Raw genomic sequence first — 21,414 nt, forward strand, 5'->3', positions numbered from 1 at the left:
CAAACTGGATTTCTCCTAGATTCAGCTCCTCTTCCTTCATCCTCTGGACTTCCAGAGACCCTGCACAGGTCGCCAAGGATACCCAGATGCCTCCCTGGCCTCTGGCCTCTCCTTAGTATGTGTGAATCCAGTGTACCAGAAAACCACTGCTCTCTGCCTCTATCCATTCCTTCTGCATTTTCAGCCACAAGTAGCTGGATCATTAGTTCCCAACTCCTTACTGTACTTCTCATCTTCACATTGGTTCCTCACCTGCCCTTTCCCCAAAGGACAGCCAGGCATATCTTCAAGATGCACCTTCTAGTGGCTTCTGTGGTTCTCTGGACAGAGTCCAAATACCCTAGCACAGCTCACAAAACCTTTCTCAACCAGCTTCAGGCCTGCATTCTTGCCCACCACTTCCTCACAGCACTTAGTGCTACCAGGGCTGCCCTGTGCCTCAGTTTACTCTCCTCCTTTACCACTCCACCCATGAGCCCATCCCAATCTTTATTCTACCCACATTTTACCTGCATTCCACCTCCATCTCACCATTCTCCTGACATCTCTACTATCACTGGAAACCACTTATCTCCTTCATCTGAACTAAGTTACTCCTTATCTGAAATAGACTTTGAATATATAAAAAAATAAAATTCATGTTTTGAAAGAATGCTATCATGAATACTTGAAACCTATGGCTAAGAATTGCAATATTATTGCTCAGTAATATATAAGCTATATTTACATTTTTATTGGAATACAACCTCCCTTCCTGCTTTAAATATTTACTGTGGGAGAAATCACACTGTGAGCTAACATTAGAAGTTGTTTTTTTTTTTCCATTAAAAGTTGAAGTGAGGGACTGAGAGTTTAGCCTAGTGGTTAATTGCTTGCCTAGCGTGCACGAAGCCCCGGGTTTGATTCCTTGGTACCACAGATACAGAAAAAGCTAGAAACACTACTGTAGTCCAAGTGGTACAGCTCTAATCTTGAGAAAGCTCAGGGACAGTGCCCAGGCTCTGAGTTCAAGCCCCAGAACTGGCACAAAAAGAAAAAGAAAATGCAGTGACATTCCTCTACATTACATTCCTTAAAATAGTTCAAAGAGTACTAGGGAAATGAGAGATGATACCTGAAATAGACTTCATTCATTTTTGTAAACTAAAAAATTGAATCTGTATTAGCAAAAATTAAAAAGATGCTTTTTCAACTTTATACTCTTCGTTCTTAGTTTATCTGAATTACTTCAGTTCCTCTGTTTTCCAGAATTCACACTTCACTTTTGGCTACCAGGGTCTGTAAAGATAGAACCCTCCGCTTAATGACAGAAAAAATTAAAGCTTATCTCATCTCTAACCAGTATGGCTCACTGGTTTATGGGTCTTCCTGGGGCATTATGTCCGTGAACAATTTGGCAGGCCTTCCTGAACACAAATGCAGAAACAGGCTTTGGTTTTAAATTTGACATGGTCCATTTTAGTAATAAAGAAGTATTTACATAGAAGTATTTACTATAATACAGTTTATTACAGTTACTATAATAAGCTTATCAGATTCAGATTTTTGCTGATGTTAATTTCAGAAGTTTATCTGTGTTTTCTTCAATGTTTGAGGTCTTTGTTTTTAGCATTTCCCCCCCTAACACTGGACACTGTGCTATGAGGCTCCTTGACTTCATCCTAGGAAACTCAAAGTTTTTGAGAAAGCTATGAATATGAGAAGGATTTTAAGCCCTTAGCTCACACATGCAAGAATCAAAACTAAGATGGAGTACAGTCATCAAATTCTTTTGGGCAATGGGGTAGGAAATCTGATTCCTGCCTGGTGCTTTCAAGACGGTCTCCTCTCCACCTAGACTACTGGCATCTCACACAAGGAGCTCTTGTCTTCCAGAAGCCTAAACTGACTGTGTCAGAAACTAAGGTCGTGTTTCTCAGAATAAAGATATCGTACGTGCACTGTTACCATTTTGATGTGAGAAACAAAACATAAAAGTAATCTTTAGATGTCCTTTCCTTTATTATCGGGGAAGATTGGCTCTCAGGTTGCAGACATCATTCGGTGAGTGAATAATGAGTGTTGATAGGAGTGGAGTAGTACCCTTCACAGCCTGCCTCACACGGGCTCTCTTTTCTTCCTGCCATTGTATTCATTTCATTGGCTCTGACCACTGTTGCACTGACAAAACAAGAAATCAATAAGTAATTATGGACAGGTAAGGGAATGCCTGCGGATTTCCTCCACCATCCAAGCCATAGTGGGTGAAAGACTATGTTTTGGTTGACAGTCTCTGAGACCATTCCCAGACCCTCACTGTGTGCTATAACATATGTAAATTGACACACACTCGCCCTGTATGTCTGCTACTGCCTGCGGGAGACTGACCATCATTCACAGATGAGCCAGTACCTCTAGTCCTTGTAAACTGCCATTGTGCACCTGCATTTAGTATCTTCTTATCATGATTATCTGCTGAGTGTTCAAGGATCATTGGGTTCCATTGGCAATTAGAAATCTATTTAGAAACATTGCCATGGGGAAAAAAAAACACAATGAGATCAAGATTCAAATTGTTTATCTCTTATCCTTGCTGGAAGAAGAAAAGGAAAAAGGGAGGAAGAGGGGGAGGAGGAGAAAGAGAAGGAGAAGGAAGGGAAATTAGCATCTCAGTACTTAATATGTTACCTTTTGGGGAGTTAATACGTTTTACTTGCTGGGTACTAAGGTCATATTAGAAAAGCAGTAAATCCTCTATAGAAATAAAATTAACCTACTAAGTATAGAGCTGTTGTTTTAATAAGGAACTTGTTTACTAGGAATGTATTCAACTTTCTAATGTGTATAAAAATTTTTCACCAAGAGATGCCTGCAAAAGAACAAGTACTTTTCACCAAGTGAAAAACAATGTAATCAAGGTGTCCTCAAAGTTTACCATTGTATTTCCTCTAGTGTTTTCTGTCTAAATCACTTGATGTCAAGTTAAAGTAAACAATGTAAAGGCTGAGGCTAAACTCAGCCATGGCACTTCCTTCTCCATAAATCTGGGAGTTTACCTGTTGATGTTTGTATTGACAAAGAAGATCTTTCTTCACCAAGTCCCCTGACCTCTCTTAGAGACATTCCCAGACACGCATATACGATATCTGTCCAAAAACAAATGCACAAATGGGAACAGAAGCAAAAAATCAATCCTGCAAAAGTGGAAATCGATGCACGTGACTGCTGCTAAACAAGAAGTGACTAAGTTATGGCGGCTGCTGGACTCGATCCACACGTGAGGGCAGCACAGAGTCCAAATTGAACATTTCCTTTGTAATTAATTCCACTATGTCACAAAGCTTCATCCATAACACCCAGAGTCAGGCTACCAAAAAATACCCTGAGACACAGAAGCAGAAAAAAAAGGATTAAATCACAAACTAGAAAACTTTTGATAGATAAATGTAAGTTTATATATACTGTTGTTGATCAATTTAAGCTATTAACTCCCATTTACATTTACTCAATTACTTTTCCACTGATCCAGTAGACTGGATGATGGTGGACCTGTGAAAATCAATCTCATGATAGACCACATAGAGTTTCTCCTCATTTTCCAGTTTTATCTTGCCTCCCTTCCTCAGTTTTGCCCTTGCCCATCCCTGTGCCGCCACCCATATTGTACAGAGGTGGAAAGGGGGTAAGGAGAGTAGAGGTGGCCATTGTAAGTCTATCTGGCACAGCTTACCTATGTGCTTCTACTCTCCTGGAGACAAAAGTGTGGTTTGTGAGAATATCCCAGTACACACACACACACACACACACACACACACACACACACACACACACACACCCTATGGGGATAGGGACATGGGGAAATCACATTAACATTAACATCCTGTCACAGTGCCTTATTAATGAGTCATCTGTGAGTTTCTCACAATTCTAAGTCATTAGAAACCTAGATAAAACATACCTTAAGGACAGCTCAAACTTGATTACCCTCTGTATTTGTTCTTTTTATTGTTATATAAAAGTGATCCTTTGTAAAGGTGATGTACAGAGCAGTTATATGACAGATTATGAGTACATTTGTTTATGTGACAATGGCACTCCTTCCCCAGATTCCCCACCTTTTGTATTTGCTACTGATTATTATAGATTGAGTTGCTCGAAAAGCTCACCAGCTTCAGGGATCCTAAATCCAAAGCAGGCTTCCGTGAGATGAAATCAAAGCACTGGCAGGGTGACATTCATTCCCATCTCTCTAAAAAGTACTTTTTTCCTTTCTGTGTCTGGTAGCTTGTATTCCTTGGCTAATGGTCTCTTCCCCCTCCATCTTCAAAGCTGTACACACAGCATCTCTGAATCCCTGTCTGCCTCCATCCTCATTCACCATCACATTGCCTTCTCTAGAATAGGTCTCCAAAATCTCTCAGGAAGAAAAGCCCCAAAGATCTTAATGGATCCTCTCTCGTATCCAGATCTTCAGCTTCATCCCATACACAAAGTCCTTTTGCTACGGAGGATAGGATATTCGCAGGACCTAGGGATGAGGGCAAATGTAACTTCTACCACCTGGGATTCTCTGTGCTCTATTTTGTGACATCCTGTTTCCTCACTCTCCATATTTCAGACGTGACTCTTTAGTACCATCCTCTCAAGCCTATGAGCAAACGGCCTTTTCTGTACCAGCTCAACACACATTATTGAGTGCCTTCTAGTTCTATGGCTCCCTTCCTGCATTTGGGAAGACCAAGATGAATGTGTCCTCATACCTTTCCCCAGTTCAATGGTGACACACTTTTCAACAGTTGTTTCCTATTTGACTCGACGCTTATTTGACTGAAATAGAAATACATATAGTTGCCTTATTATGGTCCAGGTTTCTGGAGTCGTCTTCTCTGAGCACTAAAAACATGCTCACCCTCCCACTTCTGGCCTGCAGAAGCTGCCAGCCCCAGGCCCCATTACTAGGTCTCTGTCACATGGCTATAAAAAGCCATCACACAGGCCGGGAGTTTGACCTAATGGTAGAGTGCTTGCCTAGCATGCACAAATACTCAGGTTCAATTCCTTGGTACCACATACACAGAAAACGCTGGAAGTGGTGCTGTGGCTTAAGTGGCAGAGCTCTAGCCTTGAGAAAGCCCATGGATAGTGCTCAGGCCCCAAGTTCAAGCCCTATGACAGGCAAAAATAAAGCCATTCCATGTGGTCCAAGTAATAAGAAAAACAGACTGGGGAGGCAAGTTCCTGCCACATCCTTATCCAGTAAGCGCTTTCCTCCTGGGCTTTCTGCCACTCCTCATGTTTCTCTTTCCTGGCATACTGCATTCCTGCTCAGACTCTTAGTCTCTGATCTCCCCCGAGGCACCTTTGCTTTGTGTTCTCATAGTTCTGCATGTATGTGATCGAATCTCTCCCAAGCATTTCTAAATACGTTTGAATGTCACTGGTATCTACATTAATTTCTCTTCACTCCTGTATGCTAAGTGCACACTAAAGTTCCACTGCATAGCTACTAGTGAACACATCTCTCTGTGGGTAGGCACAAGCCCCTAACTCTCCACACATCGAGTACCTAACCTCCCCCCACAAAGCTATTTTTCCTCTCGTAATAAACTGCCTCTTTGGTAAACTACCAGTTTTCAGAAATCTGGGAGCTGAGAGAGTGAACAAATGTTTATGCCATGTCAATTTGTTTGGTTTTCTAAGCATCTCTGGACTCCAGCCACGTTTCCCAATTTCATTTCTGGTTCCATCCATTTTACCAGCTTCCTTCTGATTTCCGTTAATCCTTCTGAACATATGTTAAAAGCTACTTCTGACCTTACCAGTTTTCTTGTAAACTGTTCAGGAGCCTCCGGTTTCTCTCAGAGTGGTGTCCCCACTGGCCCTTGGAAGTTCATCTCCTTCTACCTCCCCTCAGCTTCTTTTCCCACCTTATCAGCCCTGCTCTCCCTTGTTCTATCTCTTCTGCATGAACCTGTGTCTACCCCTAGGCATAGCATAGGCTAATTCCCCAACCTACAGCCTGGCTATCAGATTGTTGAATCTATCTCAGTTGAGTTGTTACTCCCACCAGGAAGCTTGGCTGACTCTCTCTAGCTCTACAAGGCTAACCTCATAATAGTCTAGGCTTTTCCTGCCTGGTTCTGATTCCAGGTGACTATTGCTGTATCTTTCTTGATATGCCCAGTCCTTTCTTCGTCTTTGTCAGGAGCCATGCCTGCCTCTTCCTCTAGTCTTCCCTGTCATGACACTCATTGAATACAAGTACCCATGTCACAGTTTCCAAAGTTAGGCTCAGCAGGGGTGTGTTCAGGTGATGCCTCTATATTTAGCGTGTGAAACATTCTCCAGTAAGTGGATACAGAGATCTCTGACTATAGAGCAGGGGTGCACTTTGCTTTTAGTGACCTTATATGACCTTAAATGTATGAAAAAAATACCTGATTTGCCCAGTGTCAAACTAATGTGAACACTAAAAGACAGACTTTTGGATTCGTGTACTTGAAAGATGAGACCATATTTAATTGTGTCCCAAATTTAATTGTGCAGTATTAATTGGAACAGAGAGAACATGGCTAAAGATGTTGAGTTGGTTCTCTGAGTTCAAGCTTCAAAAGTCCCACTGAGGAACTGAAATTTGTTCTCACTTTTATTACCTAAGCTATTTGTGTGTGAGGGGGGTTGGGTGTCTGTCTGTCTGTCTGTCTATATATATGTCTATGTGTGTATTGGAGTGGTTATCAGTTTGTTACTTTTCTTATTCATTCTGTTAGTAGAAGTTTACTCCTGGCAACTAACAATGGTATTACTTTCTTCAGCTAGATTATGTGCATTTCTTTCTAACTTGCCAAATCATGTTGGTGCTATTGGGTCTTTAGGCTAAGTGACTTCAATTGCATTCATAAAATGCATTGACATAGCATTTGCTTCTAAACATGGTGCTGCAGAATATCTTTATTCTCATACTATACCTTTAAGTATCCAAATCAATTTAATTAAATTTCATTAGAAGCAACAGAGCTGAAACAAACTCAGGGAAACAACTAGTATGTCAGGTGGTATTTATTTCTACATTAAACTGCAAATACTCCCTTTTGGCCCTTAAAATTTAGTTTAAATATTTAACTCTAATGGCTTTTAGAAATGTTGGTGGAATTGGCTTAAATGAATCTTTAACAGTTTACCTTTAAAAATAGATGGAGGCTTGTTTTATTACAGCAAAAAGAGTTGCAGATTTCATTGATATGCAAAATCTGATATGGTCTTATATCACACAGACCATGCACGGGAATATTCTGTTATTTTTTTCTGTTTGAAGCCTTTTACAGAATAAGAAATAAGGAAGAAATTTAACTACATTCATTTGGAATATTTCCTTTTTCCACCAAATGTGATTACATTAATGGATCTATTCTACTTAGAAATGACTGGGAAACTGCCAGAAAGTGGAACCATTACATTTTTCATATGTGGTCAGGATAGGTTGGCTAGTTGCCTTTTGAAGAGGGCGGCAGCAATGTTTGTTTGAATTCTCATCAGGAAAGTGGGTCCCTGAAGAAGTGGCCATGTGTGTGGATGGAAAGAGCTCTCAGGGCCTGCAGTGGGTGAGTGGATGAGCTTGGATGGCGAAAAGCCCAAAGGATTTCACCATACTTTCCTTTATATCTCAGGTCACTCAAAGAAAATGAGAATTGACAGGCTTTGCGGGCTACAGAGCCTTCAAGGACAGAGAAGGCAAAAAAACTTGTATTTGTTACTTGAACCCCAAGTAGTTTCTGTATGCTCACTGGGAAATGCTGTTTTAAGGCTAAGTAAGTCATAAAAGACAGACCAACTGCAGAAGAGGATTCTGATGAGACTGAGCTAAGCTAAAATAAAATAAACAATAAGGAGGACTTTCTCATAGAACAGTAGAGGCTAATAGTAACACCTATGGAATCGGTTATTTCATATTACAGTTATTTTTTTAGATTTAGATTTTTTTTTTGCCCATCTTGGGATTCAAACTCTAGGCCTGGACACTATCTCTGGGCTCCTTTTTGCCCAAGGCTAGCATTCTACCGCTTGAGCCATAACATGACTTTTGGCTTTTTCTGTGATTAATTGGAGATAAGAGTCTCACAGACTTTCTTGCTGGGGCTAGCTTTGATCATGTTACAGCTATTAATGCCATCATCTTCTGTTCATTAACGCCAACAGCATACATCTGGCACTTCCTGTGTTTAGCTGTCTCTCTCCCCACCAGGAGCTCAGACACAAACCAGACGCCATTCTTAGCGGGAGACAGAATGGAGGGCCTCAGTGAGGTGAACAAGTGCTAGGGAAAGCAAACTAGAGAAGCTCTGTTGGCTAGTCCTAGAGGCAGCACGCACTCATTAGCAGCTGGGCTGGGATCTCAGGACGAGGTCTGCCTCCTCTCTGCTGAGCACAGAGCTGAGCAGGACAGGTAAACAAACAGAAGTGTTTCCAAGCTGTCATGTACATGTGTGAAATTGCATCACACAGTCAGTGAATGCTAGGGAATTGGGTGTGACTGGAGTCCAGAATGAATGTGGCATCTCTCTGCCCTGAGGTTGTGACCTATTTTTGTTCCTGTAGAAGTTGGCCTGGAGAAATGCCTTAGCTGGCATCCCCAAATGGAGCAAGGCCTGAAGCTAGCACCTGAACACATTCTAATTAGTGGTCACCTCTGCCTGTGCAGGGAGACCTTTCACTGACAGTGACCCACACGTCCTCCCCAGAACAATCTAAACAGAATCCCAAGGGGTACAACCTCATCATTACCAGTTTTTAAACTCCTCAAGCCCATGGATATGGTTTTCCTTCATTTATGAAGGGAAAAAAGCTACAAAGGGAATTTGCCCATAATTATACTACTCATGTGTGCTAGAAGGGAGAAGCTGACTGCTTACAACTTTCTAGTCCCACCTGAGTCTCCAGAGGCCAATCAGGTGGGGAGAAGCCACGAGATGCCCCCTCAAGTGTAACTGGGCGGCAGTGAGGGGTGACTGAGCCATACCTGGGGACAGATGCCCCCTCTGACGTTTGGAAGGATGTCTCATCAGAACCAAAGTTTTAATGTCCTGAGAGTGGAGAAAGCCAGGACATTCCATCTCTTGTCTCCTCTTCTGCATGCATGCACTAACCAACTTGAAAGCTCCATTCCCCTTCACACACATGGCTAGTGGATGCCCCTCCAGTAACACCATTCAACTTAGATGTGTTGAGTATTATAAGATGTTCAGCATACTTGAGTTCTGTAGGAACTAAACAGTATGCCTGCCCTTGTTACACTGCAATGGCTTCTTGCACTCTGAACCCTTAGAACTGCTGATGTAGAAGATTATAGCCTTAGGAGAATAATAAAGTTCAGAACGAAACACATCAGAAACTTCAACACAAGATCCCAAATTTGTGGAAGGACACTAAGAGGGTGGGATAAAGACAGTCAGATGACTCCCGGTGACAATTTAAAGTTCAATGACTTTGAACTTTCCTTCTCTTTGGATTTCTATCTCTATCGACTTGGAAACCTTTAACAGCCTCCAGTTTTAAGTTTAATGTGTTAAAAATAAAAACCAATTTAAGGTGCCGATATCATATCACACTTTTGACAGCGTAGCCGGGTCTGGAGCTGAAGGGCACATTTTTGGGGTCGTGGTGCTAGAGGGCTGCAGAGCCACCGACATTTAAAAAATTCCTTATCATCAATATGGAGGATTAACTGCCCATCCTGGCCTTGTGGCTGTCCCTCGCTCTGTGCTCTTGTTCCCTGAGCTTTCTTATCTAACTCCTCCAGAGAGGGTGCTTAATAGAATACACACACACACACACACACACACACACACACACACTCACTCACACACACACACACTCACACACACACACACACACACACACACACACACACACACAGATCTGGCCAACAATGAGTTAAAATTAAAACAAGAGAAGAAATAGTACTCAAAGAAGCAAATAATGATTGAAAAGATATTTGTTCAAGTTGCACACACTTATGTCAATTATTTTCAAGTATTTTGAAGTGACACCGGGAAGTAAATGAATAATAAATTGCCTGCTAGTTGGCTAGCTAACAAATATCGTGTGTGGCTAGTGAGAGGGAAGGAATATTAGTTTCGCAATAAAACAGCCCCAGAGAAAATCTGTCTTCATTTCCCTTCTTATGTGAGAAAGCAAAGCATTTTTTCCCTTGAATGACCAAAATGTTCATACGGTAAATGGTGAAGATTGCCGCGAGCTTTGTGCTCAAGGTAATCCAATTATCCAACATAACTGAGTTGCAGTGACAGGTGATTGAACCGTCCCTGAGGCCAGCTGTCCCCTTGTCTCTAGTGTCTCATATCCCTCAACTTTCTATGACAGTCAGAAAGGTATCTCCTCAGAAATCTCAAGTCCCTCCCATGCTTTCTTGAGTACCCAGAAGTTCCAGTTTCATAGCTGTGCATTTCATGGAATCTTCACGGGGCCAAAAGTAGAAGGTCACTCTTTGACCTGCTTCCTGTGGGGTCTCTACTACGGCTCAGAAAATAGGAAATGTAATTGGGTCATACTTGTCCCAGCCCTCAGGAGCCCTGTGGCCCTCTCATCCATAACGCCTGTGCCTTAGCATGTAATCTGTGCCTGTAGGTACAGATGTCTGGCTGGGGTCTTGCATTCTCAGAACCCACACTACCCTCTCAACATCCCTAGATACTGGCTAACTCGTCTTCCACAGAAAAAATGATGTTATCACACTGCTGACATGCAGCCACATGCTCAGCATGGGCTATGGTGAAGGATCTGGAAGCATATGTCCTTGTTAAGAATTCCTTCCTATATAGTTTTGATTTTATATCCACTCTCCTGGCATGTTCAGACATGGAAAGAGTCACGTGGTAGCAGTTACAGGTCTCAGAACTATCCAATATTACCCAGGATTGTTATTGTAAAATACCCTGCTTACCTTAAACAATGTACAGAATATCACCATTGATTCATGGCCAAAATAGCCAAGAATCTAATTAGAATGGTGTCCTCAGACACAACTTAGAACAGCAAAGTGTTATGGCTAAGACAGAGAGGAGATGACTGACATTCATTTGGTCATCTATAGGAGTTTTGCTGTCAGTGAGTTACTTCCTTCAACATAAATGGATGTATTTTTAAGCAGCCTTTAATCATTCCCAGTTATGAGTAATGGGTACAGACCTAGAAGCACTCTGCACTCTGCGTGCCTCCCCGTGGAGGATGAACAAACGCAGTCACATCCAGTGCACAGGTGTGGAAATGGAGCTATGGAAGTTGAGGAGATTGGAGAGGTTGGGAGAGATGGGGAGAATGACAAGATACCTTGTACTCAAACACCGACATGTTGAATGGAAACTCTTTTGCAAGGTAATATTTAAACTATATAAATGTCATTCCCCTGCCATTGCCAGCACCCACTAATGCTCAGGAAAGTCCTAAAATCTGTGAGGTACCCCCACTGTAGCAGTCTCTAATTCATGTGATCTCTAGACCACTGACTCCTTTTCCCTCTCTGTCCCCTGCCTCACACCCCATCTTCCTCTCTCCTGCACAGCTGGCATGGATTCTCATGACTTTCCTTCCTCCCTGTTCCTCTTGAAGTTACTACCCTGATGACCTCCATCCAGTTTCACCCACTCTGCACCTGCCCCCAGAGTAGCTGGATGTGGCTTAGAAGGACGCAAGCCATTCTGCTAATTATTCACCTCCCTGTAAATTCATTGTCATATACCCCAACACAGCCACTCACCCATCCACCCAACCACCTGGCCGCAGCCAACCTGTGAACCCCACTCACCCCCAGAATCATTCTGCACTCCCCCTCTCTCCTGCCCCTTCCTCTTCTGTTTTAGTCTATAAACCCTAGTCCCTGCTTACTTTTGTAGATGGCCTCACTTGTTGTCTCCTGTGAGAAAATGTGAAATGACAAGAGAGAATGTCCTCAATCTCCTGTCTGCAGATGGTCCCATCTCCTCACCGGCTCTGAAGCCAGACGGTCTGCCCATCCTTCCTCCTGCCCTGTGGCCAGTCACCTCCTTGCTCACTGAATCCATGCAGCCCTTGTCCCCCACACTGTTCTCTCACAGAAGTCACCAGGTTTTCCTCCTGACGTTGAGTCATTCCATCAGACAGTACTGCAGCATCCTCCAGGGTATCTATTGAAAGTCTCTGGATCCCTCACTTTCCTTGGGTTCCACGACCCCCTTGCCCTTCACTTAAAACTTTGGCAAAGGCTATTTCCCCTTCACTGATTTACCTTCTTATGAGCCATCTTGCATTAGCCTCACTAAATCTCCAAATAAAGAACCTGTGTGCCTGCCCATTGCATGACTTCCACGTTCCCAAGACTCACGGAGGCGCTGGGGCCTCTTTATTTGGCTTGTCTCCTCTTTATTTATCCGTTCCCCTAATCATTCCTGTGGTCACCTCTATCTAGCCCTTCTCTCCCCTCCTCCCCTCCCCTTTCAGCTTACTCTTCCTTCTCTGCCTCCAAGGGTGGCATCTAACTCTCCACATCCTCTACCTGCTGGCTTGTCCAGGACTCCTTGGCTTTCTGATTTCCTTTATTTGCATTTAAATTAGGGCCTTTCTAGCCCAGACCTGGCTCCTGAGATCTGAGTTGCAGATTCTGTTGGACTCGCTATCTTTCTTCCTGGCCTTCTGCATGTCTCTACCTCCCAAATTGCCTTTCAGCCTTTGTCTTCTTGGTTAGAGGAAGTCACCTCCACGTACCTGGTTCTATTCAGAAGCTGAGGTAAGACTTGAACTGGCCAGCCCACCTGCAACAGCAGAGTCATCAGCAGATTCTGCTGCTGGTGCGCCCAACCCCATCTGGGTCTGCGCAGACTCCCCGCTCTCCAGGACCATCTCCACCTTTGTCCTGCTCTGTGCAGGCAGCCTCGACCTGCAGGTCCTCTGGCTCACTCCTCAGTCACAGAAGCTTCTTGTTGTTAGTAGGGCCATACTTCTGTGGGGGAAGTTTGTGCCATGTTGTTCTTGATGGAACTCAGGCCCCTCCGTGGGAAAGATCAGCACTCGGCCACCCTTGAGGTTTTGTTTTCAGGGTGAATTTTCAGGCAGAATCCCGCATACTCTCCCCCGCCAGCCTCAGACCGCGATCCTCCTGCACACACCACGCCTGCCCTGTTTCTCTGACTAGAGCTCACTAACCTGTGGCCCAGGTGATTTAGCACCATGTTCTCTTCTTCTCCATCTTCCAATTCATTAGACTTGCCAGTGGTTGCCATACACTGGGGCTTCCCTTTGGGTTTTTTGTAACCGGATCTCACTATAGGTTGGTTAGCCTCGAATTCCTGAGCCTCCTGCCTCTGCCCTCCAAAGGCTGGGCCGTCCGGCATATGCCACCACACTCAGCACAGCGCTTTGACGTACTAGTCTGGTAGAAATAGAATTGTGAGGGATGGGGAGGGGAGAGTGAGAATGTTTGGAGGGGTGATATTGATCAAGATGTATTGTATTCATAAACTGCCATGTTAACTGGCAATTCCTTAAAGATAATTTTAACTAAAAAAAAGAAATAGAATTGAAGTTAAAAAACAGTACTGGAAGGAAATACTGTAACTTTGTTCATAGGCAGTCACTGGGGTGGGGACATGGAATCATGAGATGTTTTCATTAATCTTCTTCATGCTTTCTAAATTCACAAACTGACTCATGATGTCAATTGCATGTTTTCTCCACAGAAATAGTTTATATGCCTTTCCACGTTGACTAGGTACTGGAGGCTAAGGGAGAGTGGGTAAGGTGCATTGTGCCCTTGCTCTTGGACAGGATGTTTCCTGAGACAGCCAGATGGTTGAGGGGAGAATTCTTAGCAGCCCTGGGAAGGCTCTGAACCGGGAGGATTAGGCATCTGTGATGAGGAGAAAGAACAAGGGTAGTTAAATGGAAAGGAAGGGTTTGTACTCTGGTTGCTCACAGGTCTGTCCTAAAACTGGACAGTAATAAGCACTTCAGACTTGAGGACACCTCAGAGGCTTTCAGACAGGAGGCAGGCAGAACTGAAGACAGGCAGGCAGAGGACAGACTCTGTCACGGTCACCTGACAGCCTGGACATTTAGTAGAAAATTCTGGCCAACGCAAGCTGGGGGAGGAGGTCATTTATTCCACACTTGGGAAAGAAAGGCAGCACTAAACGCAGGCCCTCCCAGACCTGCTGTCTGAGGAGGAGGGAGCGTCTCCATTTCCCCTTGGGCTCCGTTAACCCGATGAGCTGCACAGCTCCACACTCTTCTGACATCTTCTAGCAATGTGCTGCGATGTCAGGAAGGGTGTAATGGGACCGCACTGTCTTTGCAGGATGGATGGTCCCAGTATCACTTCGTAGCCTCATCTTCAACCATCGAGAGGGATCGGCAAAGACCCTACTCCTCCTCCCGAACGCCTTCCATCTCCCCTGTGCGAGTGTCTCCCAACAACCGCTCAGGTAAGAGGTCACCCAGGGCCCGCCCAGGCCTTGGCTTCTCACCCGCGCAGAGGGGAGCTGCCCCAGCGGCGTCTGCTCACAGAGTGTGAATGGTTGTGCCAGGCTAGTGCCCCATCCCTTGACCGCCACTCCATTTGGGTGGTTAACTGGAGATAGAGTCTCACAGATGTTTCCTGCCCAAGCTGGCTTCACACCTCAATCCTCAGATCTTGGCCTCTTGAGTAGGTGGAATTACAAGCATGAGATGCAGGCGCTAACTTGTCCTTTCTTTTGATCACCGTGGTAACGCAATGAAATGTATACACACACATTTAGAGGAAGGCCCTCTCCAACAGGCTTCCTAAGTGTGGAAGGCCTGCTGTGAACCCACAGTCAGCAAGGAACAAGGATAGGAAAATCTCTGAAGATTGGAAGTAGCGTTGTGGCTCAAGTGGTAGAACGCTAACCTTGAGCTGAAGAGCTCAGGGAGAATTCAAGTGCCATAACCTACGAGAGAGAGAGAGAGAGAGAGAGAGAGAGAGAGAGAGAGAGAGAGAGAGAGAGAGAGAGAGAGGGGGGGGGAGAGAGAGAGAGAAGCAAAAAGTCTCTGAAGAATGTGCACATTAGAATTTTCTGTGAAACAACTTGTAAGACTCAAAAGTTTGAATTGTATTTTCTTTGTGATTGAAAACTAGAGCAGAGGAGGCAGGATGTTCTGTGTTTTGTTTCTTCCTCTGGTGTGATATAAATTTGACATATATCGTCAAAGGCTTGATAGCTATTCCTCTCCAGTTTGATTAATTATTGTTACTACAATGATCTCATTATTCCATTACTACAAGTTATCCCATGCAAGTCCCAGTTTGGGGGCTTGAACTCAGTGCCTCCTCTTCTCCCTTGCCTTTTTACTGAAGGCTGGCACTTTATCACTTGAACCATATCTCTACTTCTGGCCATTCACTGGTTTGGAGCTAAGAATCACAGGGGCTTTTCTGTTTAGAAAAGCTTAGAAGTGCAGTCCTCAGATCTCAGCCTCATGGCAGCTAAAATGACTGATAGCAGTCATGCAGTCATTAGTGCCTGGCTTTGTTTTTGTTTTTTTTTTTAATTCTCTGTCATATTCTGTGTCATATTCCTACCACTTAAAATTTGAGCTGAATTTTTTATTTGTAAAACGTACATTATTTTATGTCCCTCGTCAGCCATTTTCAGTAATGCCAAAGATTAAGGGAAGACAAAAGGTAAAATAAACACATTAAGAGACATGGCAGTTGTCGCTGCTCTTCAGTTTATCCTGTAAGTTTTTCAACCTTCCATTTGGTTTCTGAGCTTTGATTCTGCTCCAAAATGAAATAAGGAATACATAATTCTGTGTACCCCCACCCACCTATCCATCTAGGCATTTGTTTATGCCACCTTTCTTTCCTTCCCTACCCCCACTTACTAAGGAAGTTGTGTTTTCGGAAACGTCATCTTGGAGCCTCAGGCAGCAGGCACCAAGCAGAGTGGTTTCTCCCTCCCTGAGAACGATTGTCTTAAAAACTTGTCCCAGATTTTACTGTCAGCATGAGGAAGACATCCAGAAGTGAGTGGGGAACCCTAGACTGAAACCGTTGACCGCCCCCTGGCTCCAGGCGTGCTTACTTATCTAGGGTTTGGCAGTGGAGAACGAGCCCCTCCCATGAGTGGAAGGCGCCTCCACGGACTTAGGAGCTCCCATTTGGGCTGTCCCACTTTGCACCACTCAGTTCCACAAGGCTTAAAAAGAGAGAGGGAAGAGAGAAGAGAGACAGAGTCTAGGACACCCTTGCAGCTCTAATTATGAAGCGCTACAGCAAGCCCACCCTTGGTAAGCAGAAGAGATGCCACTCGACATGGGAAAGTGCAGGCCCCCTCCTGGGTGGGCCAGTGGGTTGGTGGGAAGGCAGGTGGGTCCAGGCTGTGCTGCTATTCAGGAAGTGCCACCTGAGTGTTTCCTAGACCAGACACTAATAAAAGCTTGCTTTCATGGTTTGGTTTTGTTGTTTTTTATTTTTTTTCTCTCCCATAGCTTATCCTGATTTATTGGAGACTCAGAGCACCGCTGTGTGAGGTCTCTGGAGATAATTACACACTTGATGTGCTTTAATAAACATCACCATCTGTGCAATATTAAGCTCTAATTTTCAGCGCTTTGGTCAAGAGTCTTCAGAATACTGTGCCTTCGTGATTACATGGCAGTGACACCTAAAAAGCCACTATCAGTGCAGGAAAACCCAGCAGCAAAAGGGGCAAGGAAAGGGGGGGGGGGCTTCCAGAAAAAGAAGATGAGCAAAAGAGCGAAAGAGGGCCATAGGATGGAGGAAGTGAGGGAGGCTAGCAAGCAGTGTTCTGAGAGCAGGCAGGAGCTGGACACAACCCAGCCTACTTGGGGGCATGTCATGGGCCCCGCTTTCCTTACAGAGGCGCCCCTTGAAGCTCCAGAACCCCAAGAGTCACTGTAATGTGTCATGTTTCCCCCTGGTCTACCCACTGGAGCAGATGTGGCTGGAATCCCAGGCTCTGCTCCTGCTTGCCACAGGCCTCGGGCCTCCTCTCGACTGCCTGCACTGGCTCCTGGATAGCAAGGAGATATGGCGCTGGGTTTGATCACAATTCTAGGCATGTTCAGGAGTGATGCAGGCCCTATATGGGCTGCTTCCAGCTGCTGTGGTTTTCTTTCCTCTCTGCCCTTCGGATTTATACTCAGAGCTTCCCACTCAACTGGTGTTGGATGGGGTTCAAGCATCGGTGTTTCAGGAGTCCGGGTAATGAATTTGAATGAGCAACCGGGTTAGAAATGCTGGAACACTGAGCCTTGGTCTGATTTTGATCCGCTTGGGCCCACTGGTGACCTTTCCCAGCATGTGGGCATGACTGCTGGTGATGGCTCAGGCCTCCTGCATTACCTCTCGAAAGCCCCACGTTCAGGAAGTGCAGCAGAATTCACATCTCTTTCTCCTTCACTAGCGAGCACAGGGATTTGTAAATACCAAATCTGACCAAAAGAATCCAGGGTCTCAGAGTGGAAAAAGAGGCATTTTCTAGATAAAAACAGGCCCGGTTCTGGGGCTGAAGAGTCCCTATACACAGATAGTACACTGATCAGTAAACTGGGGCACAGGTGGAGAGGGCGTGGACAGTAGCAAAGGAAGGATGACTTTATAGTAAAAGTCAGAGTTCCCACAGGGAGCCTTACTCATCAGAGCTCTTCATTCAGCAGGGAACCTGAAGCCCCTCCCCTGCAAAGTCAGACTCCAGTGGCCTGGGGTATGGTCTTGCAATACCTAACATCTTAGCTGTGTCTTTGAGTTAAGCAGGCTGATGCAGCACTGATACAGGAAGAGGGGAAGGCAGGAGCCAGAACAGCATCGTGGCTGAGCTCTTCCTGAGCTGGATGCCACTCATGAGCCATCGTAGAAGCCCTCATCACTCCAGCCCCAGGGCACTGCAGTCGCTCACCTGCTCCCATTCCTGCACTGGCAGGCTAAAGAGTTGTTATCAAGTCCATTCCGTCTCCCAGGAAACAACATGCACCTTCCAGGCTCCCCTCGTTGCCCCCAAGTGCAGCTTCCCCTCATTCAAATACCTGGGAGCCATCCGGGGCTTGCCACCCATCTCTTTGGAACTGGGGGCATAGAGATGACAGAACTCATTCCTTGGGTTCCACAGGCAGTAGGGGATTAAAATGTAAACCACTGATAACCAATGGGGACATCAGCGGGCAATCTGATACAAGGAACAAAAAGAGGTCTTTGTGCCATGCCTGTACGCCACTGTGGAGCCCAGCACAGTGGGCTTGGTCATTTCCTCCCCACAAATCCTCCTCCGGGAAGACTTGGGTTCCCTGTTTTCTTGAAGGCAGTTTCCGGGTGACTTCATATTTAAGCCAAGTTGCCCCCATTTTAATTAAGGAGTCTTTAATTATGAGTACAGGTTAATTATCCCTTATTCACAGCACTGGGGAACAAAAGCATCGTATGTTTCTGATTTTTTTTCCCTTTCATAAATTTAGATTTTGGAATTGTTCCATATACATAATGAGCTATACTGAGGATGGCTTCCAGGTCAAAACCTGAAATTCATTCATGTTTCATACACACCTTATACATACACCCTGCGGATAACTTCAATTTTCAAATAACTTTGTGCGTTTATACTATGACTCACCGCAGGAGAAACCATGTAAAAGTGTCCAACTTCGGCCTCCTGCCAATGCTCAAAAAATTTCAGATTTTGGAGCATGTAGATTTGGTATTTCTCAGATTATGATGTTCAAAGTCATAACGGGCCCTCTGAAACAGTTCTTATTTAGAGACAGAGAGGAAAAGAAAGAGACAAAGGAAGGGAGGGAAAGAGGGAAGGAAGGAACGAGGGGAGAGAGAAAGAGAGACTATTCTCATTCTTAACACTGGCATGTCTGCCATGTAAACCTTGGGCAGGTCCTATCCCTACCAAGATTTCTCTCCAAAGATTAACCTGGGATATAATCCTTAACTATCTCCCTCTAAGACACACATATTCTCACTACTATAAAACACCAGTGTCACAGAGTGAGGGGAAGCGAAGAATAAGAACAACCCCTGCCCCATACAAAAGAGTACCAGGAGGACCGTGTGTATTGAGGGGTCCTGTGAATCTATGATATTAACTGTTGGTGTGAAAATCATCTTTTCATTATTTTACATAGCAAGTGCCCCAGCTTCACCTCGGGAAATGATCAGCCTCAAAGAAAGGAAAACAGACTACGAGTCCACCAGCAGCAATGCCACTTACCATGGGACTAAAGGTGAACACACATCCAGGAAAGACACCATGACAGGTGAGCACAGCTCTGTACTTCCTCCTGGGCCTGGGATGGGGCAGAGGGCCGTGGCCTCAGGCTGCAATCCACACTTGGGGGCTCAGGAGGACTTAGTAACCATCGGATCACTTGGGATCCTGAAAGTGATAAAGCCCCGGGAACTGAAAATGAAGACTTGAAGGTACAAGTCAACAAACTGAGCAGCTGAGTCTTTGAAACAGCCAAGAGAAAATATAGTCTGCACCCAGTTTATTTTAATCTTTCCTTTCCATTTGACCAGCTTATGCTATTCCTTTAAACTACAAAGGATTCACCATAGACTTTATTTCCACTGACACCACTCATGGTAAAAGAGATTCCAAGATGGCGGATACAGTGTAACTAGGCTTTTCTTGCTAAAGAAGGAGGATGAAAACAGAGAACTTCAGCTCCTTCTGTTTTCATCAGAAAATTTAGACAGAAGGACTTACAGAGCTGTGTCAGCTCTGAGGAGCAATCCAGGGTATCAGAGTGACAGAGTCCAGTTCCCTGAGCACAGAAATCCCTCTGGCAGCTAGAACAGGAGGATCAGAGGAGAAGAGCTGGGCAGATCACAGGTTGGGCTAGGAAGGAGGATGCAGAGGTCCAGGTAGAATCATGAAGGAGGGTACAGTGGTCCAGGTTGGGTCCTGAAGGAGGATGCCATGGTCCAGGACACAGCTGATGGTTTCTACAATAAGATAGGACAGGCCCTGCACACATTCAACCGGATAGTCTTGGTGTATGGTCTTTACCAGGGCAATCAGCTTCACTTCCTCGGCAAACTTTTTAATTGTTGAATTGCACAACTGCCTGGTCCTTCAGGTAGCAGTCATGAGTTGAGCACACTTAAACTTTGATAGGCTGTGCTTACAACTAGCCATAAGGGCCTTATCTCTGACCAAAGAGCTGCCCTGGGAACCATTTCTTATTTGATAGGGAAGAAAAGAATACACCTTTCTTATCACTGTCTCACTCCGCAAACACCTGTGCCCAGAATTTTCTGAAACCATGGCATGCGGCAGCTCTGAGGAGGTGTACCCAGTGCCCTGCATCTCAGCTTCCGGGATGGGCCCCCAAGGTCACAGGAGAGCCTGTAGGGATGGGAGCTGTCAGGCCCACACCCCATGAGTCCCATAAAACCAGTAGTTACATAGCAGGACAAACACGTATGTTTCCAATGTGCTTCTCATTGGCTGCCCACGGATGTCTACCTATACTGATCAGGCCCATTTTTTGATGTTATGAATAGTCAAATGGTCCTTGGCAGGAATAAGAGACCCCACCTGTGAACAGAAAATATAGAAGCTTCTGGTAGGTAGAAGAGTCTTTCTTTCCATTCATCCAGACTCCAGGCAGGTCAGAAGACAGAGTGGGCCTCCTGTTGCTGCCCCCTCTAAGCTTGCAGAGCTGCAAGGGACATCCAGATGGTGCCCTCTGCCAGGCCTGTAGACCTTTAAGGAATGAATTGTCTGAAGCATGATCAAGCACTTCTGTGAGCTCAAATGAGAAGTGTTATTCTTGTCATTTTCCAACTAAAAAACTAAGCTGCTGATACAGATGCGAGCATGCTTCAGTGCAAGTGACAAGCTTTTATTATCCACCCGCTTTCACCAGAAAGGAAAGCAATAAAACTTGCAAGATGACCATCTGTGCGTCACGCCTGCCCTGACCCTGTCTAGGATATGAGCAATTATTGGAAGAGCCTGGCAGGCTGTGCAGAGTTTATAGAATAACTGCTCTTCCCCCTGAATCACTGTTTATAAAATGGTGCTCGGGGCCCAGAGAATTCCTTCTGCTTGGAATGGTCCGGGAGCAACCAAGCTCTGCCGGGGCAATTGTGTGCTCCAACCATCATTACTTTGCAATTGGAACCAGGCTTTTCTGCTAATACATATGCCTTCCTTTTGCCTGCAGCTCAAAACACTGGCATTTCAACTTTGTATAGGAATTCCTACGGTGCGCCTGCTGAAGACATCAAACACAACCAGGTAAAGTACACAGATCTCATTTGCACTCATCAATCCCTGTGAAATAACTTCGAATTCAAAGAAAATAACTTCTGGGGCTGGTAGTTGTTGGGGTTTTTAGTATTCCATCCCTCCCGACCTGCAAGAGGGATAGAGAGAACACATCCCGACCAGG

The 21,414-nt window shown here is 44.9% G+C and overlaps 1 protein-coding gene across 3 annotated transcripts in view; it reads left to right on the forward strand.

The window, feature by feature from the left end:
• Ctnnd2 (catenin delta 2) overlaps positions 1-21,414 on the forward strand; it is a 770,274-nt gene that overhangs the window by 741,566 nt on the left and 7,294 nt on the right. For all 3 annotated transcript variants that reach the window (XM_090332125.1, XM_090332127.1, XM_090332126.1), the window contains 3 exons: positions 14,324-14,450; positions 19,138-19,269; positions 21,187-21,260. In XM_090332125.1, the coding sequence (XP_090188251.1) occupies positions 14,324-14,450; positions 19,138-19,269; positions 21,187-21,260 (333 nt within the window). The remainder of the gene's footprint in view (positions 1-14,323; positions 14,451-19,137; positions 19,270-21,186; positions 21,261-21,414) is intronic.

This window comes from Megascapheus bottae, chromosome 4 (assembly GCF_031878675.1).
Source record: "Megascapheus bottae isolate mThoBot1 chromosome 4, mThoBot2.hap1, whole genome shotgun sequence".
Classification (NCBI taxonomy): domain Eukaryota; kingdom Metazoa; phylum Chordata; class Mammalia; order Rodentia; family Geomyidae; genus Megascapheus; species Megascapheus bottae.